Genomic DNA, 22,262 nt, shown 5'->3' with positions numbered 1-22,262 from the left:
TAGTCTGAGTTCTGTTTTATGGCACCAAGACACCTGACTTTGATGCTTTTGTATTTTTAATTAGCAATTAAAATAGGCTTGTAATCATGGCTGGTTTTGGGAAAATCATCCCCAGTTGCGATGTTATGGAAGGGAATTCTGTTAAAGTCTGTCAGATGGAAACTATAACTTCCAAGTCTTAAATCTTAAGGAATTTAGACCTTTACTGGTGTTGTAATCCCTCTAATAGTGCCAACAAATTTGACATGCACATTTATTATATTAACTTACACTTGTCATAGAATATACCCTTCAATGCGCTGGCCGATTATCAGAACTTACCAGAAACACATGCCGACTGAAAGAACTGTGTTAAGGGAGGTGTTGACACCAGCTGCCATGAAGGCCAAACAGCTGCAAAGCGTCCCTTACACTGAATAACTCCATCACGAGGCGCTGAACTTTTGACAACATGACATGAGCTAGCATGCTTCATAAGACATGCTAAATGTGAACTGGAGTTAACTAGCTTGTGTGTTAGCACTCTGAGATGACAGTTTACATTGCTTGTCTAGCTTTCAATATTGAAAGTCTGAAAACCTTCGACAAAAACCCACCAATAAATCATAACGTAATGTGTGAAGTTGGCGTGCATCTGCGGACATTTTCTTGATTGCAAGAAATGCCACAGCTTGATGTGTATTCAAACACTGCAGGTCATGTCTTACATCTCACAACCATTCAGAACTAACCCGAGATGTGTGCGAACTCAGCATGAAGCCAGATGTAAGTTAGTGCAGGGTGCTGGTCAGAGATGGAGTGTCCAGACAGGGGGTCTATTCGCTCTTTTAGAGGAACATCTGGAAGCAATTGGACAGCATTAGGGTTTAGACACTCTTCTTTGAAAATCCTGGGTGGATTTCTTCCGCTGGCACGCTGCCTCCTAAGCCATCCTGAGTCCATCAACTTGGGTAGCTCATGTCTTCTGGATTTATTCCATAAGATGCATTTGATAGCAATGCATTGCTTTGAGAGCAGCCACTTTAAAGTGGCTTTTACCTTTTTAATATTGTATTCTCCTTTTCTTTGTAATAATTCTAGTTGGTATTATTTCTCCAGTAAAATTTTGCACGTGTCAAATTCAAACAATAGCCAAACAGTTCATTGTGTGCCTGAATGGAAAACTCTTTGATTCTTTTTCTTCCAAAAGCTAAATCCCTACTCCATATGACTGAAGTATTCAAAGTATATCAGTATCTGTTAGCTCAGATCAACGATTCACTGTAGATTGTCTTGCTGTTCTGTAGTTGGATACATGGCCCTTGCATATGCTCGAGGTCTAAAGCGCATTTCAAGATTTCAATCCCAGTCTGACAAAAAATAAGACCCTAAAAATGAGAAACTGGCTGTTCTTTCTGAATGTATTGTATTTTGACGGATATAGCAGAAATATTGTGTGTAAATATGTTAATCTTTCATTGCAAACTGGTCATTGAGCGGATTAGTCTCAGAACCTGATTTCACAAAGTGCAACGTGTTCCTAGATCAACGTCTTTGGTCAACAACATAACAATCAACCATTCAGATTTGAGGGACAAGTTTAAAGTTTATGTCTAGTTCAGGCTTAGAATCATGGTTAGGTGACTCTGATTCTGATTTTAGGGATACCTTATGGGTATGGTTAGGTCTAGTGGTAGGGATATGGGAATCCTTACATGTTTGGACAGGAATGTTGTTCAAGGATCAACAAAATATGTTGACCCGGGAATGCATCTAACTCTGCAAAAACAGGATGTGCGGTATAGTCAATGCATGCTAAAATAGTGAGCGTGCAACTCCAATATTTCCATTATCTAGACTGTGGTGCGACGTGTGCAGGGCTGAACGCTGTGTTAAATGGTGCATTGGGTGGTGTGAAGGCTGTTGCTAATCTCAGGCCAATCCTCTAGGAGTTAAAAGCTCAGGGAGTTGTAAGCCTCCTTGGCCAGTCTTAGATGATGTGCGTAGGTGGTGAAGAAGCCCCGATGTCGAGGCCACTGACACAGTGCTGTGCGAGATTAACACCTGTCATACATGGGCATGCTACTCTGTAGATGCACAACTAGGTTTGAACTTCAACTGTAGTCGAAAATTAGATATAAATATGAATGTAAATTATTTTTATTCGTCGTTATATCACCTCTTGGAAGGAGGAAAAGTTTCCTGCGCAGAGCCAAACAAACAAAGTCCATTTGTATTCAGACCTAAACTGACCTTTTGGAATGACTCTGTGTTTATGTGGATTAATAATCCTGAGGCAAGTGCAGAGCTGTGCATCGAGTGGCCTAAACCAGTTAAAGGAGATCAAGGACCAGATTTTGACGCCTAATGCTCCCATGTCCTGGAATTAGAGTTCACTGAGAGTGCTGTTTTATGTGGTTTGATATTATGTCATTATGAAATATTAGCTAGATAGATAGCCAGGACCTTTGTTTTCCAATGAAGAGAGAATCTACTACCAATATAGAAAAGGTTCATGCATTGATATCACAAGACTCAGGTTATATAAAAAGCAATTCCTTTTTGCTCAGATCCAACTGATTGCCCAGGACAGTTTGTGTGAGAGCCAGTTGTGTGTAAATGAAAGGAATTTCTTGATGTAGTTTTCTGAAGTAATTTACTTCTGAGGCTATAGACTTGTGAGCTTTTAAACAATGCTCACTTGTGAAGCATTTAGTCAAGGAGGTTGTTGGGTTGTTATCTATATACAAAGCATCAATTTTGGCTGAGGAGGAGCAGTACTAGAATAAACAGGGCCCAGGGTGATTTAAGAACAATATCCCTCTGATCTGCTGAAGATCAGTCCACTCCTAGAGCAATTCTTGACTCTGTCCCAACCCAACATACAATCAAGAATTCAAATATGCTGAATGTGTTGTTTATTGCATAATTTTTATAGCCCGTAGAGTATGTGGTGCTAACATCGCTATCAGCACTGGCCAACAATTAAGTCTTAGCAAAAATGGAAAAACACCTGAGTGGGTGAGCTTGTAGAGTACGTGCCCAAGAAGAACTCATCATTGCAATTTGTGTTTCGAACTTGATACCGCGTGAAAAGTCTAATCTTGTCTTGGACTTTTCTTAATTATTTGAAGTACACAGACAGCTTCTCCCTTCTCCGACCTAGTTTAAATGGATTAGAGCGTCAACAAATTTGGGCATTCCGAAGAAAGCAACCTAGAGTCCATTAACTGCCCTATCAGCTGACTAGGCCAATCACATAAACTTAGTGTCATTCCAGGCGTTTCAAACAGTCTGGTGTGGTTTGGCTTGGAGGTTGTGTGTGGAACTGCCACCAAGGGAAATCATTCACCACTTAACAAATCTTCCTCTACTTTTGTGTCATGCACAATTTTGTTTGAGCAAAACAGTGTGTGTAGATCACAGGGAGTGATTTACACTGCTGGTCGGGCTGTAGCGGTCACTTTGCCAGCATTTTTTAACCAGGAATGTTGCCAAGTGCAAAACTTTTATCCAATAACAAGTAACTTAGTCTACATTCTTTTTGTGCATGAACTGTATGTCCCCCTTACTTTAATTGTATTAAAGTCCCCCTGTAGTCAATAATTGTATACCTTAAAACTCATCTTTGATCACCAAAATTACATTTTTAAAACTTTTTTCCTTCGCGGTTCTATGAATATGCAAATAAGCCCCGCCCCCACTCACTCACACCAGCTCAGAGATCCACTCGTTGACGATCACACGTTGACGTGATTGGTTACAAGGTAGGCCGATTTCAAACCGCATTTTTGAGGCTGTCTTTGGTTCACTGCAGTTTTAAGGAGAAAATACTCCTTCTATTGACTTCTAATTTAACTTCTAATTTGCACATGCTTTGTCTTAAAACATATTAAAAGCACCACATAGACATATAAACAACATTAAAAGTTTGATTTTCACCACAGGGGAACTTTAAGGCATTCATCAAGGCCCACTGAGAGTCTGGGCACTTTAGTGAGTTTGTCTTTGCTTTATTTCATCTGTTTAAAGTTGTAACCTCTCTTAAATATCCTTTAGACCTTTGTGACAATATAAATATTATTTTATCAAAATATTTTTTAACTTCTAGTATTGCGCATTAACCATAACCATATGTCCAATAAAATCACTTAGAAAACAGCCTTAAATTTGTTAACATTTAACAGAATTACTCTTAGAGGAAGATCATATATCATTCACTGGTGATTCATTATGCAACAAAATATAGTGCTGGCAGAAAACATTTTCCCTCTTTTTTTTTTTTTTTTTTTTAATTGTACTTTAAAGGAAAAGTTCATCTAAAAATAGCAGTTCTGTTATTTACTCTCCCCTGATGCATTCTCGTGCAATACAACATGATTTTTGAGGAATAGTTCATATAAAGCACCATAAAAGCAGTTCAAAAGTCTTCAGAAATCGTACACTGTGTAAGGAACAAAGCAAAATTCATTCGTAACCTTTCTATCCAGCTCTTAATTGTCTTTCTCAACATAGCTATTATGTGACTTAAAGCTGCAGTCCGTAGTTTTTCCTCTTTGTCTCCATCTCTGTTCGAAATCTGCAATTGCAATTCGTGGAATTATCAACTTTTCTGGATCCGCCATCAAAATTATAAGTTTATTTTATATCAAGTGCTGCAAGAAAAGGCTATAAATCTCCACCTCTAACATCCTCACACGCAATATAGCCTACTAGCCGAGACTCCTTCTTTATGTGTACAGATGAGACGTAATGACACAAAGACATGCTTGAATATTTTTGGAATTAAAAATATTATTACAAGCTTACCGTTTTGAGTCGAGCTAAGGCAAGCAGATAGTTTTAAACACTGTCTGGTTATGTACTTGCTCAAACATTTATTTTGGATCATTTTTAACCCAAAAAGTTACGGACTGCAGCTTTAAGGAGACTTGGAAAATACTGTGGTGCTTTTATTATGTTTTGTGCTTTTTAAAGTCATTGTATGCTGTAAATAGATTAATTGAAAAACAAAACAGCAGCATATTTATGGTAAAATGTGTAGTAGTGAAATGACTAAAGCGAATGCCTGATAAACAGCTAGCATGGAGATTTACATTGAATGAATGTGAGCTACTCCATAGTTCTACCAGAAAGACTCGGGAGGCAAAATAACGTAACAAGTATGCTTTTATTAACAGCCCAGCAAGCAAGTATTATGATATAAAGTTCTTTGGCGTAGGCCCCGTCCGTAGCTCACAATCCGAGGGTACGGAATCTGCATTTCCTGCCTGAAGACGAAGGCAGGGGTGCAGCTGACCCCCTGTGAGGTTTGGGAAGGGACCATCCTGGTGGTGGTGGGGAGGATGGAGGGGAAGGGACCATCCTGGTGGTGGTGGGGAAGATGGAGGTGAATGTAAGCTTCAGCATCTGCAAACTCAGACATGTGTAAGTACCGATCTTTTATACTGCAAGTATTAGAACACGATTGGATCGATGAGAAGGTAATAAGTGACGTAACAATTGAGTCTTCCCGGCAGAACTTACGCTAAAGCTTTCATTTGCATTGGCATAGCCTACTGCAACTTTTTGCATAGACATTGAGAAGCGTAGCTCATTTGTGATGTTAGAAGAAAACAAAAAAGCACCATCTCCCCTAACCAAACTTTTTTTTTTTTTTTTTGCACCTTCCCGAAGAAGATTGTTTAAGCTGCTGTTCATCCAGGAAGAGGCATAAATGCACATCTGTGCTCCTGTGAGACGAGAACTTCCTGCATTTATGACAGAGTAAAGCACATAAACAAATATTTTTAGTGTGAGATTTTTAATGTGAGTTTTTGAGAGGAAGGCTTTTGGAAAGGTCCTCTGCATGGATCAAACCTTAAACTGTTGTTAGTTTAGTGAGGGATCGCATTAGCCGTGCTTCCCAGAAGGTCCCTGACAATGTTTACTGCACATGAAGAAACACAGCTAAGTATTTGAGAGCAGTTAAGAGGATGCAAAGGATTATCTTTTCAAACATGGTTGAAACAGATTCAAGTGCATGTGTTTCTATCACATCATTTGTTGTGCTATAAATTATGCTTTGAGCGAAGCCAGTTGATTTTAATGTGACTGAGTTGCTCATTATGGGCAATTTTTGCAGCTTAATGAAGAAGAACCCTTTTAAAAGCTTACTGGACGTACACAAACATAGCCGAGCATTTTATCGCACTTAAGAGGATGAAGAAGATTATCTGTTCAACCCTGGTCCAGAGTTCCAAGTAAATTTCCACCCTGCGTTCACCTGAATGAGCCCAAATGGGAAGAGTAATTGACGTTCATTCCAGGATCTTGTGTTTTTGTACACTTTCCCCCCGAGGCAATGCAATACACATTCATTGTCACATGCTGTCTGACACATCTTGGATTGTTTTTTATACATAAAGTCACAGGCCTATGTACATTTTTAAGAAGCTGTTATGTTAAAATAAAAAGAGGTTTATTGCAGGTCTTTTGTATTTTTGGCCTTATTTGGATTCTTGACTTACTGCCTGAGAATTTAGTGCAAATTGTATCCCTTTGTGTCTAGCTTATTTTCCTGCAAATGAAAATTAGATTTGGTTTATCAAATTTAGCTTATTAGCTCGCCCTGGAATTAAGCTGATGCCCTGCTAAATTCTTTACTAAAGATGAAATATTATTCAATCACAACTTCAGTAATGGACGGAAGTTGAATTGTTGTGAACTTCTAGCAACGTGATTTTGCCAATGTTCCTGGGTCAACATATTATGCTGATCCTGGAACAACATTCCTGTCCTAACCATATCCCTATCCTTAAACCTAACCCTATCTATAACTTATCCCTAAAATCAGAGGGAAATGATACACTGGTTCTAAGCCTAAACTTGACATAAACTGTAAACTTGTCCAATCTGATTGGTTGATTGGAATGTTGTTGGAACCCAGCACGTTCCATTATTGCACGTTCACCCAGCAAGTACAGATGCAGAAAGTAATTTTCTACGCCGCTGCCTGTAAGGTGACTTTGTCATGCCCCTCTTTTGAATCATCAACGTGTAATTGCAGGCATTACCCCTGCCAAAAAGCTAAATTAGTGATGCTTATTGGCCGATAATGAGGACAGAATGATTAACAATCTCTTCTGAACACCGTGTGTCCCTCCCTCATATGCTTGTCCTGTCCATTAAAGAGATCTGCGGCAAACAGCAAAGGTCAGACCTGAAAGTATGCACAAACAATGGGCTGCAAACTTGCACTGTGGAGCAATGACGAATTAGATAATTTTCCATAAAATTCAGGTGAATTACTCTGAACGCAATGTCAAATGACATAAGATCAAACATTCCTGGAGAACAAAAAGTCTTTGTGCTCATTTCGTCACCAAAGTCTAATTTAAAACCAATCGTTTATGTAACAAACCGAGCATCCCATGACATTATCACCCACCATGCCAAGACGTCCCAAACCCTGCGGTTCTTCAACAGAAAGACATGTGGTTCAGAAAAAAGATACAGAAGTACCCGGGGCAGCGTAAAGATCGGGGAGCACTCTTAATATTTATTTTCATTGAACATCTTGCCATTATGGCCCTTTGATGTAGCAGCTGTAACCGCTGACTGTCTGCATCACCTCTGTCTCACTGTATCAGTGTCATCATTAGTCTTCAGTTGCTGCACTTTGCACTAGAGTCAGTAGTTTAGTGTCACTTACAATTTAACCACTCTGGGTTTGACACTAAGATGTTTTGCAGCGGGCGCCGTGGCTCACATTCTCTTGTTTTATCAAAATGATTTAGAGTGATCCCAATACACAATGGAGAAGTTCATCTCAAACAAAACATGAAAGCAACAAGTCACTGTCTGGTTATTCAGGTAGAACCGAGGAGGAATGCATAGTTTGTCATACTGTACTAGGAAAGTAATGCATCTGATAATTGCCAAGCAAGGCCTACCGCTTGCTTACTGTTGAAAGGAAAATTGAAAGGCTATTAACTGTAATTGTTAGCATTATTTGGGAGACCACAAGTCTTACCTTATTTAGCATGAGAATCTGCACTAAATATTACAAACGGCTCACAGAAGACAGACCTTCTTGCTTGATGCAATATGGAAAAAGGCCACAATGTGTTTAAAGAATACAGTTGTTCACCCAAAAATGAAAGAAATGCCTTTAAAGGAGAAGTGGTAACACTTTACAATCAGGTCATTTTAGTGCATGCAATAACTAACAATTAGCAATAGATTTGTTTCAGTATTTTTTCATCTTTGTTAACATTATAAAAAAATGTTGTTCCATGTTGGCTCAAGTCAATAATATGGTTATACTTTATTTAGATGGTCCATTTTAGACTATTCTACTAACTAGAAGTAAATTCTTAACTAAATGTCAACCAGTTAAACCCAATACAAGTATTAGTTAATTGTAGTATTAACTAATACTATTAGTATTGTATTAGTTAAACTGTAGAACACTTGGTAGACTGTTAGGTTAGGGTTCAGGTAAGTGGAATAAGTTGACGTACTTGTAAAGTTACTTATAGTCAGTCGAAGGTCTGTTTGTTGGCGGAGCATCAAAATAAAGTGTTAGCAGATATTAAGCAGACCGTCTCTAATGAGAGTTAGTTGGCATGTACTGTAGTTGCAAAGTTACTTATAGTTAGTAACATGTCTAAAGTGGACCATTGAAATAACTTTCGAGTATAAAAATGTAGTGGTACATTTTTTTATAAAACACTGTAGTGGTAAATGTAGAAATACTTTAGAAGTATGTTAGTTCATGTTAACTTATGTAGTTTTGCATGCTTTTACATTAATCCTTCAAAAGACTTATAAAGTATTATAAAAGTTGACTTGTACACTGTAATTTTTAAGTGTGCAATGCATGAGGAACAAGTCGAAATGTAAAAAAAAAAGGTGAATAAACTTTAAGAGCTTGATTACACTTCAAACATTGTCTTATCTTTTATACCATGTACACTTGACAACACAGTTTGCCTCGGGGAGTTTTGCACTTTGTGGTTTCTGTTTCATGCCATTGCTCTCAGTCATGAAGCAGAACGCACACCGGGCCAAATGGATGCGCCAGGCGCTCAAATAAACATGCCATAAGGGAGGCCCAGCAAACTTCATATCACCGCAGGCCATCTTTCAGCGCACACCCATTAATGCTCTGTCGCCATGCAGATGTGTATTTTTGTTATAGCATGTCAATAATGAGCTTCATGAGAATTCAGTGTTGTCACAGGGCCATTTGTTAATTCCTTTGTTTGCTACTGTAAGGAAACCGTTTTGCCGAGTGTGTGCTTACAAAAACGTCTCCTGTTTCTTCACAGATCTTACAGGTGAATCTAGTGATGTCCATCTTGCTGTACGTGATGTTCCTCGCGTACCTCTATGGTATCTCAGCCTCTACGATGGACAAGCAGCGGCCCACGCAGGACCCCATCAACACGCTCATCATAAAGCTCCTGCAGGCCGACATCAGCCGCAGCCGGCAGAAGCAGGACGCCCTCGACGCGCTTCCTTCCCCCACCTTAAACACACCCGCAGTGACCGACTACAGGGAGAAAGTCAGCTCGACCGTCTATCAGCCCGTGACGGACATCTCGTCGGAGCTGCTGCGTCAGCACAAGCGTTACAACTCGCCACGCGTGCTCCTGAGCGAAAGGCCTCCGCTGCAACCGCCGCCACTCTACCTAACCAACGACTTCGTCAGTAACCAGGACGGCAACAAGACACGGCAGAAGCGCTACGCCGAGCACAAAAGCTACAGGGCCGAGTTCTCTGTGTGCGACAGCAAGAGCCAGTGGGTGACCGACAGGACTACGGCCGTGGACATTCAGGGACGACCGGTCACGGTTTTAGGGTCCGTCAATGTGGGACGCACGGACATAAAGCAGTACTTTTACGAGACAAAATGTGAGACCGCCAAGCACAACAAGGGCAGCTGTCGGGGGATTGACGAGAAGCACTGGAACTCGCAGTGCAAAACCTCGCAGTCTTACGTGCGCGCGCTCACTCAGGATAAAACTTGGGTGGGTTGGCGCTGGATACGGATAGACACCTCGTGCGTCTGCGCGCTCTCACGCAAACACCGCAGGACGTGAAAAACACTGCAGCAACTCAACCACTGTCTTTCTATTGTTCCCTGTAAATATATAAATATAAATTATTATTTAAGTTATATGGAATGCATATAGTTTATACATGTCTATGTATAATGTATAAATATACTTGTTATTTATTTAAGCTGTTTGCAAAGAAAAATCTTTTTAAAAAAAGAGAGAGAATGAGAGAGAGACTTACAAAAACATGCAATGGCGCTAAGCTACAGGAGCATTGCATGCTGAATTGTGCCTTGCTCACGTAGTCAGAGGACACGTCACTCCACTATACCTGGACCTTGGGAACAGTTGCAATGGAAAACACAGATCACTCAATATCATATTAACTTCAGTATTGTTCAAGAAAACCTGTTTTTCTACTGAAACAGGCTGTCAGTATCTGGGTAAACGAATCACAGCCGGGATGTTGTATGAAAATATGTAAACATACAGTATATGTGTATCAAAACTGCATGAAATACCTAAGAAATATATATTTTTTGTACACCATGAAAACATGATGGAAAAGAATCGAAATGCATCTAACAGAGCAAACCACTGGAATATTAGTCACAATTCTAGTAGAATATATGGACCAAAAAGTGATATAAAAATATGGTTTAGTATTTCACAAATTCAATCTAGGCAGTGTATTGATTCTAGATGGCCTTCTGGAAGTATTTAGGCAATATTCACAACATCATTTTAGAGGGCAAAGTGGGGACGAAAGCAGCCAAGTATTAATTGTAAGGGTCGGATGATGAAACTACAGTTCACTAAGACTCCTCCTACTGGCCACACCCCTCATCAGAAGCCCCGCCCAGCCTGCCAGAGTCCAGTGTGACCACCACGACCACCAGAAATAAGCTTAGTGCACTTTTAGCCTCTTTTCGATCATCAACTTTGATCAATTGCTACTCTACAAACTTAAAGAGCGAAGCCAGCGTGAATAAGAGCAGCATGTAAACAAAAGGACAAATAAATGGGCCATTGCTAATGACACTGTAGTCTTACACAGAGGTAAAGCTGCCTTAAGACGATGTACATACGTGCAGAGCTGGGATTTGAACACGTAATCTCCCCCTTAAGAGGGTTTCCCTCTTGTCAGACTCATCTTAGGAGATAAGCATTTCGCCGGTGTGCTGCGGTTATAAAAAGGCCTGCCATGCTTTCCTTCTGTACGTTTATATAAGGAGACCTACTCACTCGATAGTCTTGAGACACTAAGGTGAAGAGATTCCTATGATATCTGCAGTAAGATGTTCGATACGCAATGACTTTGCAAAATGTGTAAGCCTCTTCATCAAACTGATTAAATATACATCAGAGCAGATCATGCTTTGTACTGCTTCACAATAAATATGATATAACCAAGACAACATGAAAAGCAAAAGCGTGAGGCATATAGACAGCATGTTCGGGGTCACACGAAGAGCATTTTAAAAGCCAGGCAGCTGCGGCTCGGCTTTTGTTCGGGCTTATCTTTGTGACACGTGACTCAAGTCACCTCTGAACTGTCCAAGTGTCCCCAAGGAACATCATGTAGAACCCAACATTTGTGGGATTGATGTTATTTTTAGTTACCCACACATATTTACTTCTCTATCAGCATAGCAAGATAAGCCAGAATGAGGTCCAAACCCATTACATCAAGTGAAGTGCCAAGACTTTGTCCTCCATGTCCGAACATAAAACTTTATTAGCATGCAATCGTTTATTATGATGTGGCTAGAAAAAGATTGACATCAAATTTGTTTTATTGCATTTTCATGCTTCACAAGAGGGTGGTTAGATAAAGGCACTAAAATCGAACTGTTTTAAACAAGCTCTGACTCTGTGACCGGATATCCAGTGCTTGTATTGGGTGTGAAGTTCTGAGACAGAGAAACAGAGCGTCAGCTCAGATTCGAAACAGAACCACAGACCACCAAGGATACAACACATCTTTTTCGAATTCAATATCGTCCCGCTTCAGTTCGGCCCTCTACGGAAAAACAGGATAAGATGCTGAACACAGGACCTTTCAAGGATTCTGCTGGGAATGGCCCACACATTTGTCCAAATGCACTGCCTTTCCTGTAACACACTGGAACATGAGGATCCCTAAACAATTTTGTCTTTGCTCAGTCTTGGATGACTTTCACTGAAACATTCCTATGTATTTGATGCTGTCTTGAAAAGCCCTGCTGGTGTCATGCATACTTGCTGCTTTAAACCACTACAACCGACCTTATAATGGACCAACGGCCATTGCTGATACCCATGGATAACTCTTTTATGCTGAAAAGGAAACTGTGCCAAAACACACCGAACTCTATTTAAGGACTACATGCTTCTTAATAATATTCAGACAATTATCTCCGGTATGTCTAAATTGAGAAAGTCGCGAGGAAAGTCCCTATTTTAGTAAAGAAGAAAGACTTGTCTGCTTGGTGGTCGTTGTTTAGTGAAGTAGTTTTTTTTTTTTTTTTTGGCTGTACACGTTGTTTGTATTATTTTTTTTATGTTATTTTATTTTTTTGAGAGAGAGAGACTTTCCCATAATGGTAATGTCCCTCAAAATGTCTTTCTCGTGCTGATACTTGAAGGAGTGCTGTTTATCTGGCCTACAACATCCTCCTCTGAGATTTGTCTGAATAAAGTTTTTTTTTTTTTTTTTAAATCTTCCTGCTGATTATGTTCTTTTGGGAATCTATGAATATTGGCATCTGTAGGGTTTAATATATCTCATTTCAATCATTCACAAATCCCCAGAAAAGAACCCAATGATGTTTCCCAGCCTCGAGTTGTGAGATGATCTGTGTGTTTCTAATCAAACATGGATGGTCTATTTAAAACCATGGGGAAGGAGCATAGGACTAAACAACCTTCAGTGACCTATAAATACATTCGTTTGCCAGAACCCACAGGAAGAAAATAGCTCTGGGCCATGGTTAATTAGCATATAATCCTCTTGCGGTGTGTTCTTAAGAGCAAAGCCTGAGACGGAGTGAACTTGAAAAATCACTGCTGAAAAGAGTTAAATGAGGTAGGATAAAAAAATGCCAGCGTTCTTTACATGTCCATATCAGTGCAATAACCAGCTGTCAATATAGGGTACAATGATCTTATTTGACCACTTTGGACACTTAAGTCACACTTTTTTACAATACGTGAACGTCATTGCATCTTGAGTTCAAATCTGCAGGAGCAACTAACTTTAATCAACTGCTTGATTATTTTTAATGGATGTATGAAGTAATTTCTCTTCAAATTTACACAGGTGTAAGTTTATCACTTTAACTACCGTCACTGTAACACACTGTAACTTAAAAACTTAATCTACAGTTTAAAAACAGACATCTGTATGTGAAGAGTGAGCTTGTTCTGTCTTTAAATGCCATTTGTTATTTTTTATTATTTTCAAATGCAAATAACATTCATACATTTTTAAGTGTGAATTCAAGGCATAGTTCACACAAAAATCATAAAATTCTTACCCTCAGACTTCTGTAGAATATAAAAGTAGACATTTGAACTGTTTTTGTCCATGCAATGAAAGTCAGTGGGGTCCAAAACTATAAGTGTCCAAATAGAAGTGTTTAAATTAATAAACACACTGGCAATAACTTGTTTCAGATCTTAAAAGTTCAAAGTGTTGTCAAAGTGATGTTTCAACCCTTGACCTTCACACCTAAACCACGGCGCCTCTGAAAGCTGTAGTGGTTAAAAGTAGTAAAACAATCCAAATACCGAAATCTAAAACCTATACATTTTTTCCACAACAGACAAGTTCATCATACGATCTACTTTCTTGGTTCGGTTTGCTGCTCACGTCTCTGGTTTCTGTTAAAATGCCTCTCTGTGTCACTCAAACTCATTTCCATCAAATCATGTTTTGAAGCCTATGCATTCCAGAAGATCCAATGACATCACTGAAAACAACTCTGACCTCTGTGTTTTTCTGCAGGCTGATTGCATTTGTTAGAAGGTGCTGTTCATTACTGACCTGTGATCAGGCTTATGGTTTCTACATTACGGTCTGAGACAGGGAAGCCTGATTGTCGATCTGTCCGAACAGAAACCTCGTTCAGAAGTGCGAAGGAAACATATTGACATGAGGCAATTCAATTAATCAAAAGTGAAAGGACAGTTTTATTAGCACCACAGTGTTTTTTTTAGCAGCCTTGTGCAGAAATAACTATGATGTCTTTTGCACGTCGTCACAGTATATTACCATTTGTATGAGGTTTACAAAAGGAGACGAAAGCAAACGAAAGGAGTGCGCGAAGAGACAACTCCAGTCCAGGTGAGCTGGCCGAGATATTCTCATCTAATTGAATTTGACAAAAATGATGCAGTTATATGAATGGAGGCAGGAGATATTCTATATGTATGTGCAGTAGTTGTGTTTAAGACACAGTGAAAATTAACTTATGGTTGTAACAAAACTTTTTACAAAAAAACTGTGTGACTGTAAAAAATGTGGCTTTTCTACTTTGTCTTTTTTTTTAGGATGGCTCATGCGAACAGATTTTCTCAAATTCCCATGTCTAAGGTTTTCATGTTTCTATTGCAACTTTTTCATGCATGTTTGGTCTGTGAGATCAGATTCATTTAAAAAAGACTTGCAAAAAAATTGCTTTGACTGCAAATTTAGCCTGTGACCAGCTGGGCATCTATAAATAAAAGCTAAATTAATATCTCATCATGTGCATTTCCTTACTATCCACTCAGTGCATGCGAGATCTTTGTAAGGAGGAAGATTACACTTTTTTAAACAGTCTTGGGAAGCAGGATAATAGTCCGGAGAGCACATGTCAGGAGAGTGAGTGTCAGGAAAAGCAAGAAGATAGGGTAAACATCAACTTGTTTTCTTGTTAACTTCACTCAAACCTCCACAAGTCTGTTTATGAACACATCGATGCTTATGTTATTCTCTGTTCCGCTAGATCCGCCGTCGACTGGAGAGAGAGCAGCTGGAACAAGAAAAGCAACGTGAGATAGAGGAACGGCAGAAGGTATGTTGACCAATGTCAAAGAGTCACCGCACTGCCATCTGCAGTGATAACACTGATTATATCTGTCTCCACCGTCCGCAGTCTGAGTCTGTCCAGAGATGACAGACCTGCTTCGGCAGACTTACATTGTCAGGCTAATTGTGCTTGATTGCATTACGTCTGCATTGTTGCTAACTTTGGCTGCACATGCAGTGACCTCTGTATTGTAAGGCCAGGTTGCCCAGGTAAACACACTAATGCAATCATTTCTGCTATAAAAGTATTTAAAAAACAGGACTTTGGTAGTCTGCGCAGGTGGAGTGAAGTCTGGTCTGCTTTAATCAGCTTTTTCTGTCTGTTAACCTTCTGACTGGCATATCAAAAAAATCAACTACAATAGCCTATGCTTTGTTTTTATCTAGCATTTAGGAGCGGGGTAAATAGATGATTCCACTCAAAATAGTCTGTGTGCATGCAAAAAAAAAAAAAAAAAAAATTTAATTGAAAACACTGGGAGAAATCTGTGAAAAGTGTCCAATTGTTGTCCATCCAAACCTAATACTGATTATTTCAGACAGAAACACAAAGCAAAATATACAGCTTTGAGTGTCAATATCTACCTTGCATGCTATAGTGTGCTAAAGCGATGTCTGGAGGGAATATTTGCTTTAAGGATTAAACCATCAAAATAAGAGATATATATTTTTAAATATGAGAAAAGAACAATACACTAAACTTTGTTAAGGTATTTATCTGACAAAATGATTTGGCAAAAAAGTCAAACTACAGCTAAGGGTTTTATTTTACTATGCAAAACATAGCACAACTTTCTAACACATTTTAGTAATATTTAAATACAGGGTGAACAAGTAAATTTTCCTAGGATGGGCACACTTTTGGCCTCTATACTGTATGTGACTCAAATTTAAAATTGAAATCATAAACAAAGCTTATACTTGGAATTAGTCACTGCAAATATTAATGTTCTTATAACAAATTGCTAAATCGCTTTGGATTTAACTTGTATGCTAAATGAATAACTGTACAGTAAACATCAAATTTAATATTTTTAAAAAACTTGAGCCACAAACCTTGTGAACTTTGGCAAATACAAAAATATTTTTTTCCCTCGAAATTATTTATAATATTAACCTATGGACCCTTTTCACTTTTCCGAGGTTCTGCCCGTCATCATAGTAAGTCATAAACCTATATAGTGATCATCAGAAACAAACTACAAAAAATGTTTGCATTCCCATTTGCCAATAGCGAAAGAAAGAAGCCACAATAGCATTTCTATGAAATATTCATAATTTTTTTACATTGGCCAGAAGAGAGAAAGATGTCAGCTGTTGTATTAGCAACACTAAAATGGCAGCGTTAACTAATACACTAATACATATGTTATAAATGTACATTTAAAAAAAAATGAAAATATAACTGTGTGAAAAGGGTCTATTACCCTTTAAGAAATGATGATAAATATGCACCCCAAGCTTGTGATTTTACATGCAGTGAGAGAACTATGAACGGTCTGTGGGCATGAAACTAAAACTGTGCATGCAAGATACAACGGTGGAAAGCTCATGCTACCGTGTAGCTGTTGTGCAGGACGCTCAGGGACTGTTTGTGTAAGTTGATGAAGCCCCCAGCTGCACATGGTCTGCGTCCAAGTCTAACAGCCAAGTGTGAGGTCACTGAAGGACAGTCATATTGTTGTTGTCCACTTGGCCGTTGTCATAAATTCAACAGCTTGAGGAATTCCTGCAACGCCTTTTTTAACTCCACGCTCGCTTAAGAAGAATCCCCAATGGGACTCTCTCAGTCAAGTCGGTGGAATAGCCTTGAGTTCTGCCTTTCTAATATCTAAAGGCTACAAACAGACAGTCCACCGCTCTCACTTCCTTCCTCTCCAGCTGCTCAGAGTCTCCCGGCGAGTTTTCAGGTTTGCAGCGTGTCCGTCCTCTGATTAATGTACAGAAGGGTCAGGGAAGAAGTACTTACTTTTGTTTCCCATGTGCGTATTTGATCCTGTTGTCATTCATAACCTACATCCCCCAAACTTTAGATCCCAACGGATAACCCCACCCTCTGTGTGTTTGTGAGTGTGTGTTGCTAGTAGAGAACAGCCTGTGACTGTTTCAATCCTCTGAGGGAAGAGGTGTTACAGCCTGTTTTTTCTCTTATTAGTTTGAATAGAAGGCGATGTGTTTCAACGTCTTCCATATGCCGAGCACAGCTACATTTACTGCCTGGCTTATAGTATCACATTAGAGACGGGAAGTAGCACCCACAGAAGATCTGGCTGAAGCCTACATAGGTCAAAGGTCAAGCCTATCCTCATTCCTGCAGCCCTACATCAGGTTCTACCTCACTGCATCGGCCCTCAGATACAGGCTTGCTTCTAAGCCATAAGAAGCTTGAAATAACATTAGACAATTTGGAAATAAATTTCTGTGTAATTTCTGCTGAAGATCAAACCAGTTTTCTACTTTGAGATTTATAGTCATTGTCACTATAGTCATTTATGGAAAGTAAATAATTCAGAAATAATCATTGACATCACAACCATGTGCACACTAACATATAACAAGTCAGATTAACATTTTAATGTCTAATCGGTATCAAGCAACTTGGAACATTCTGATTATGATTAAAGTATTAACATACGAAGAGATTGCTACTATTAAGAATTTGTTAAATATTTTGTGAGCATATTGCGTCGTTGTGCTTGGACTGGAGTCAATTGTTTTATTTGATAACGCAATGACAAATTGTGCAGGCAATTTTTTACCGGGCGGTCATACAAAAAAAGTTTGAACATACCAATGAAATATTAACAACTGATTATGTTGTAGTCAATGTGTGCTTTTTGCTTTTTCAATGCATTTTTTGCATACCTGCTATAGTTGTCAGATAAATACCTTGACCAAGTTTCATGTTTTGTTCTTCCCTCATATTTAATAAATATTTATCTCATATTCTGATGTTTACTCGAATATGTAGGGTCATTAAAAACAAACATGCCCTCCAGACATCACTTTTGTCCACTACTGTATAATAGGACAAACAAGCAGTTTATTTCTAAGAGACAAAGAGGATGGAAAATGTTACGTAAGGCTAAATTTGGTAAAAGAATCCTTGACTAACATTATAAGTGGACTGAAGAGTTTAAAAGGAAACTGCAACATAAATATAGACCCTTAATGCTATTATCAAAATTAATGGTTTCATAACAACAGCCTAATATTATTACAAAGCTGCATGCCCCTCAATAAACCCAGTATTAGAATCCTGTCTTCACAATTTCTGACTCTTTCTAAGAACTATGAACATGTTGTGTATTTGTGTCTGTAAAAGGAGAAAGAAGAGCAGTGGAAAAGTCATGTGGCCGAGCTGACTGTCCAACGCAAGACCATCCATGCAAAACTAGACCGACTACGAGAATTTAGGGTGAGGTTTGTCCGGACACACATACAGACTGTTTATGACACACACACAGAAACACTAGTACTATTCCAAGGTACAAATGTGAGGCCCAAAAGCAGTATGACTGAATGTGACCAGATGTTGAACGTATCTAATGCAAAGTATGCTAACCAATACCATACCTACCTGACTCGCAGCAATAGACAGGCACAGATTACATCTACAGACACCAAAAAATGCACATAAAAATGTCATAACATATTATTCAAATTTCATGTTTAAAAAAAACACCATTGCAACACATTGTCGAAAGGAGAAAATGGTCCGTAAAAGTTCAGGAAGTTCACCTACAATGTATCTTCATATATCATCTCAGATATTAATGCATCTCAATTTTAATTTCCAGGACTTTCAGAAGCAAGTTGTGCTTCAGGATTTGGGTCTAGATCCAGATTCTGCAAACGAGACCGTCAAGCACCTTCTGATGAGACTGTAACTGTGTTTACTATTAAATGGTAAAACTCCAATCCATTCAAATACTTAAACTGCTAACAAAGCTTTATATGATATATTACAGATGTGTAGTGGTAGCATAACTCCTGAAGATGTGTTAATATTAGACTGTTTAAACCTTAAGCAGAAAATTATGTAACTTAAGAAATCATATCTCTACCTCTTACATAAACTCAAAGACACTAACCGAGTGAGTTATGGCTTATTTGATGTTCAAAATGATTAAATAGCAAGCTCGCTGACTGTGTGGCAAATAAATCACTGCTACCGGCGTAATGTGCGTCACATGTCAGATGTTTCACTGTATTATTGCAGCAGATGAGTATAAATGGACAATAAATCGCATGACTCTGTGGTGAGGAGGGAGACCTGAGGTAAAGACAAACAGCACAGATTCAAAAGAGAACAAGAAGCAATTAATTCTCATGTCTTTCAGAGTCTTTTATGCATCTTTGGGGATCTCCAGCACAAAAGGTGGTGATGGAGATGGATGAGAATAGAGAATGCATAAAGAAAGGATGGAAGAGAAAGAAACAGGTGGTTCCAGTGGTACAGGTCTAGCATTAAGGGAGAAGAACACAGCAGGATCATGTTACAGCATGTCTGACCCCTGAGGGCCAGAAAAATGCTACAGTCTCTAGTGTCACACATCCTCAAATCCCAGAATTCCTTTCTGCACGCTGCTCTACATCACCTCCATGTGCTCTGTTGTGTTTATTTCATGACAGACTCACTATAGTACAACTGGGCAGTACAGGATTGATTTATTCTACACCCTTAATGTGCACTGCGGGACACATTTCAGTGAAATGCTACCTTACGACACGCTAGAGTCTTTTTTAAAACAAGCGTTCCAGCAAATAGTTCTAGAGCAATTTATCCCACCATACTGAAGCATTCCATCTTAAATGAAACAGTAATTTTCCCTGCCAGCTTTACCACCCTTACACCCCTCCATTTAGCACATTAAATGTTTCTAAGCCATTTTGGGTCATTCAAAAGTTATTTTCTCATTTTGAGCATTTCTAGGCCATGGCCCTTCTTTCTCATAAATCTACATGGTCAAAGCAGAGCACTAGAGTAGAAGTTCAGAATAGCATACTAACATTCTGGTACGTACTGTGCCAGTTTTCAGTATGCATGAAATACCTGCAGACCTATACATTTGCAAAATATGTAGAATGCAACAGAGCAAACTGCATCTTGACCTTCCTGGAAATGAAAGTGCATTGATGTATTGCATTGTGGGAATGAACTGGAAGTAGTAACAATCGTTAGCCCCCTTCACACAGTCTTTACTGGTAACTAAATTACCGGTAAATTACCGTAATGAGATCATGTGTGAACAGGAACTTTTCAACTGTCATCTGTTCTGGCAATTTCCCGGTATGAGAAGTTGCAACATTATCAGTAAATTACCAGTATGATGCTATGTGTGAACAAAGAATGAAGATTACCAGTATATGAGCACATAGGTCAGGACTTGACCTAAGAAGTTTGCTTTGACCCAGTCATAGCTATTATGCGCCTTGTATTTTTAAGAGCAAAACTGCATTCTGTGTGATCCTCCCCTCACGTCTGTCACTCAGAAGTAAAAAATAAAATAAAAAAGGAACAAAAATAAAACTAAAGCTCTTCTCCTTATTCAGGTGGATGAAGAAAACGGTGCAGGTACTGGTGATGTGTGAATGGTACCGGGAAAAAATACGGTATACGGCATTGCTTGTGAGAACAGTGCATTTGAGTATTTACCGGAAAAATCATTCAGGTAATATTATAGTAATTTACCAGGATTGCTGTGTGAAAGGGGTTATTATCTGATCTGCCCAATATAATAAAAACTTATATAGATCACATATGAATCACATGCAACATAATCAATCAGGTCATGTGACAACAACGTTCCACCGTTTATAGTTGCATTTTGTCAAGTTTTGAAAAATCGTAGGCAGTGCACTTATAATATTTAGTAGTAGTATTAAGCTAGTATTCCATTCCAAACACAATACCCTAAGACAGGGAAAAGAAGAAAGATACAGGAAATGAATGGCTATCACTCACAAATCAGGTCATCTGAAGGTTCAGTCTAGTTGACTATGGAATGTGCCATTGGCAGAGCTTCCGTGGAAATGCACAATGGTGCAACCTTCAAGTGTAGCTAACACCTGAAACCATGTGAAAGCCTGGTGTGTAACGACTCCAGATAAAAGCCAGTGCTTTAGGCTATTTAAAAGAAGTGAACCTGAATGCAACCCCCAGTGCCTCTCTTCTGTCTTTAGACTCAGTGTTATATAAAGAATCTAAATGTAACGTCTCGAAACGTGCATTGAGCGAAAAAGTTGTATGACTAGTACAAGAAAACACAATATCTTAACAGTGGAAATGTGCATGCAAAGAATAATTATCCAGAAAACACGCAAGCAGCCTGGGAATTGTGAAACTCTGCAGGTGTCCTCTGATAGTTTAGTGATGCTGTGCTTCAGTTAGGCTAATCAAAAATCCTCCTCACATTAACAATGCATTGACTCCAGCATTTTAAGTGACCACCCCGTGCGTCATCTCACCCTTGGAAGAAACGCCCTGTGGGAGAGAGAGATTCAGGTTTGTCACAGATCTCATTCCAGGTTCCTTTCTCATCCCCATGTGCCGATGTTTAATTCAGAAACCAGTCTCTGACATCACAATCCTACCATGCACAGCATTGTGTGTCTTCAACTTGAGCGAGAATACGCTGCAGTTAAATCAAAACCACAATATCACTGATGTAACTAATACCAGCTCATACTATGCTGTGTATGCGGATGTTATGCATAACCAAGATAGTAGAATCAGTAAGAGACAGAGAACCAATCCTAATTACCAGGTAAATCCGTCCCTGCTCTTGTATCACTGCTGTGTGTGATGAATAAAGGCTTTGGAGAAGATTACGTACCAACAAGATACTTCCAGACGGCAGCGAGCAGCAAGTTGAATTGTGATTGTGCAAGAGTACATGCGAGGACACTTGAAAACCCTTATTAAACCTTAAAACCTTAAGAACTTCCAATCTGATTTTTCATCAAGATTTTAATTTATTTTGAAAGAGTTCTCGTCGTCTTTTTTGTTTAATGAAGCCAAGAGTATTGCATCAACACTGACTGCAGATTTAAAGATATTGCTAGAGACAATGGATGTGGGTTTAAAGCTTTTGTTATATATTGTTTGCCTTAAATATTTCCCATAATATATGTTTATTGTTTCCATTTTAGCAAGTATAATACATTTGCAAAATATCCCA

The 22,262-nt window shown here is 38.9% G+C and overlaps 2 protein-coding genes across 4 annotated transcripts in view; both read left to right on the top strand.

Moving 5' to 3' along the window:
- ntf3 (neurotrophin 3) overlaps window positions 1-14,744 on the top strand; it is a 35,067-nt gene extending 20,323 nt beyond the window's left edge. For both annotated transcript variants that reach the window (XM_079868182.1, XM_079868181.1), the window contains exon 2: window positions 9,294-14,744. In XM_079868182.1, coding sequence (XP_079724308.1) covers window positions 9,294-10,067 — 774 coding nt within the window. In that variant the 3' untranslated portion in view covers window positions 10,068-14,744. The remainder of the gene's footprint in view (window positions 1-9,293) is intronic.
- LOC307156703 (uncharacterized protein) lies at window positions 14,335-20,578 on the top strand (the record flags this gene model as incomplete). 2 transcript variants are annotated; one of them, XM_079868184.1, is made up of 5 exons in its annotated part: window positions 14,335-14,352; window positions 14,559-14,601; window positions 14,996-15,064; window positions 18,404-18,496; window positions 18,879-20,578. In XM_079868184.1, the coding sequence occupies 4 exons, from the start codon at window positions 14,560-14,562 to the stop codon at window positions 18,966-18,968; spliced, it is 294 nt and encodes a 97-aa protein (XP_079724310.1). In that variant the 3' UTR covers window positions 18,969-20,578. The 2 variants fall into 2 exon arrangements, with proteins under 2 accessions (XP_079724310.1, XP_079724309.1); XM_079868183.1 differs by lacking the exon at window positions 14,335-14,352 and adding an exon at window positions 14,781-14,900 and having other exon boundaries at window positions 14,560-14,601.
- Window positions 20,579-22,262: the final 1,684 nt, after the last annotated feature.

The sequence above is a fragment of the Squalius cephalus genome (genome assembly GCF_949319135.1).
Source record: "Squalius cephalus genome assembly, chromosome: 4".
NCBI classification, from domain to species: Eukaryota; Metazoa; Chordata; class Actinopteri; order Cypriniformes; family Leuciscidae; genus Squalius; species Squalius cephalus.
This window is presented reverse-complemented; position numbering and strand designations above follow the sequence as displayed.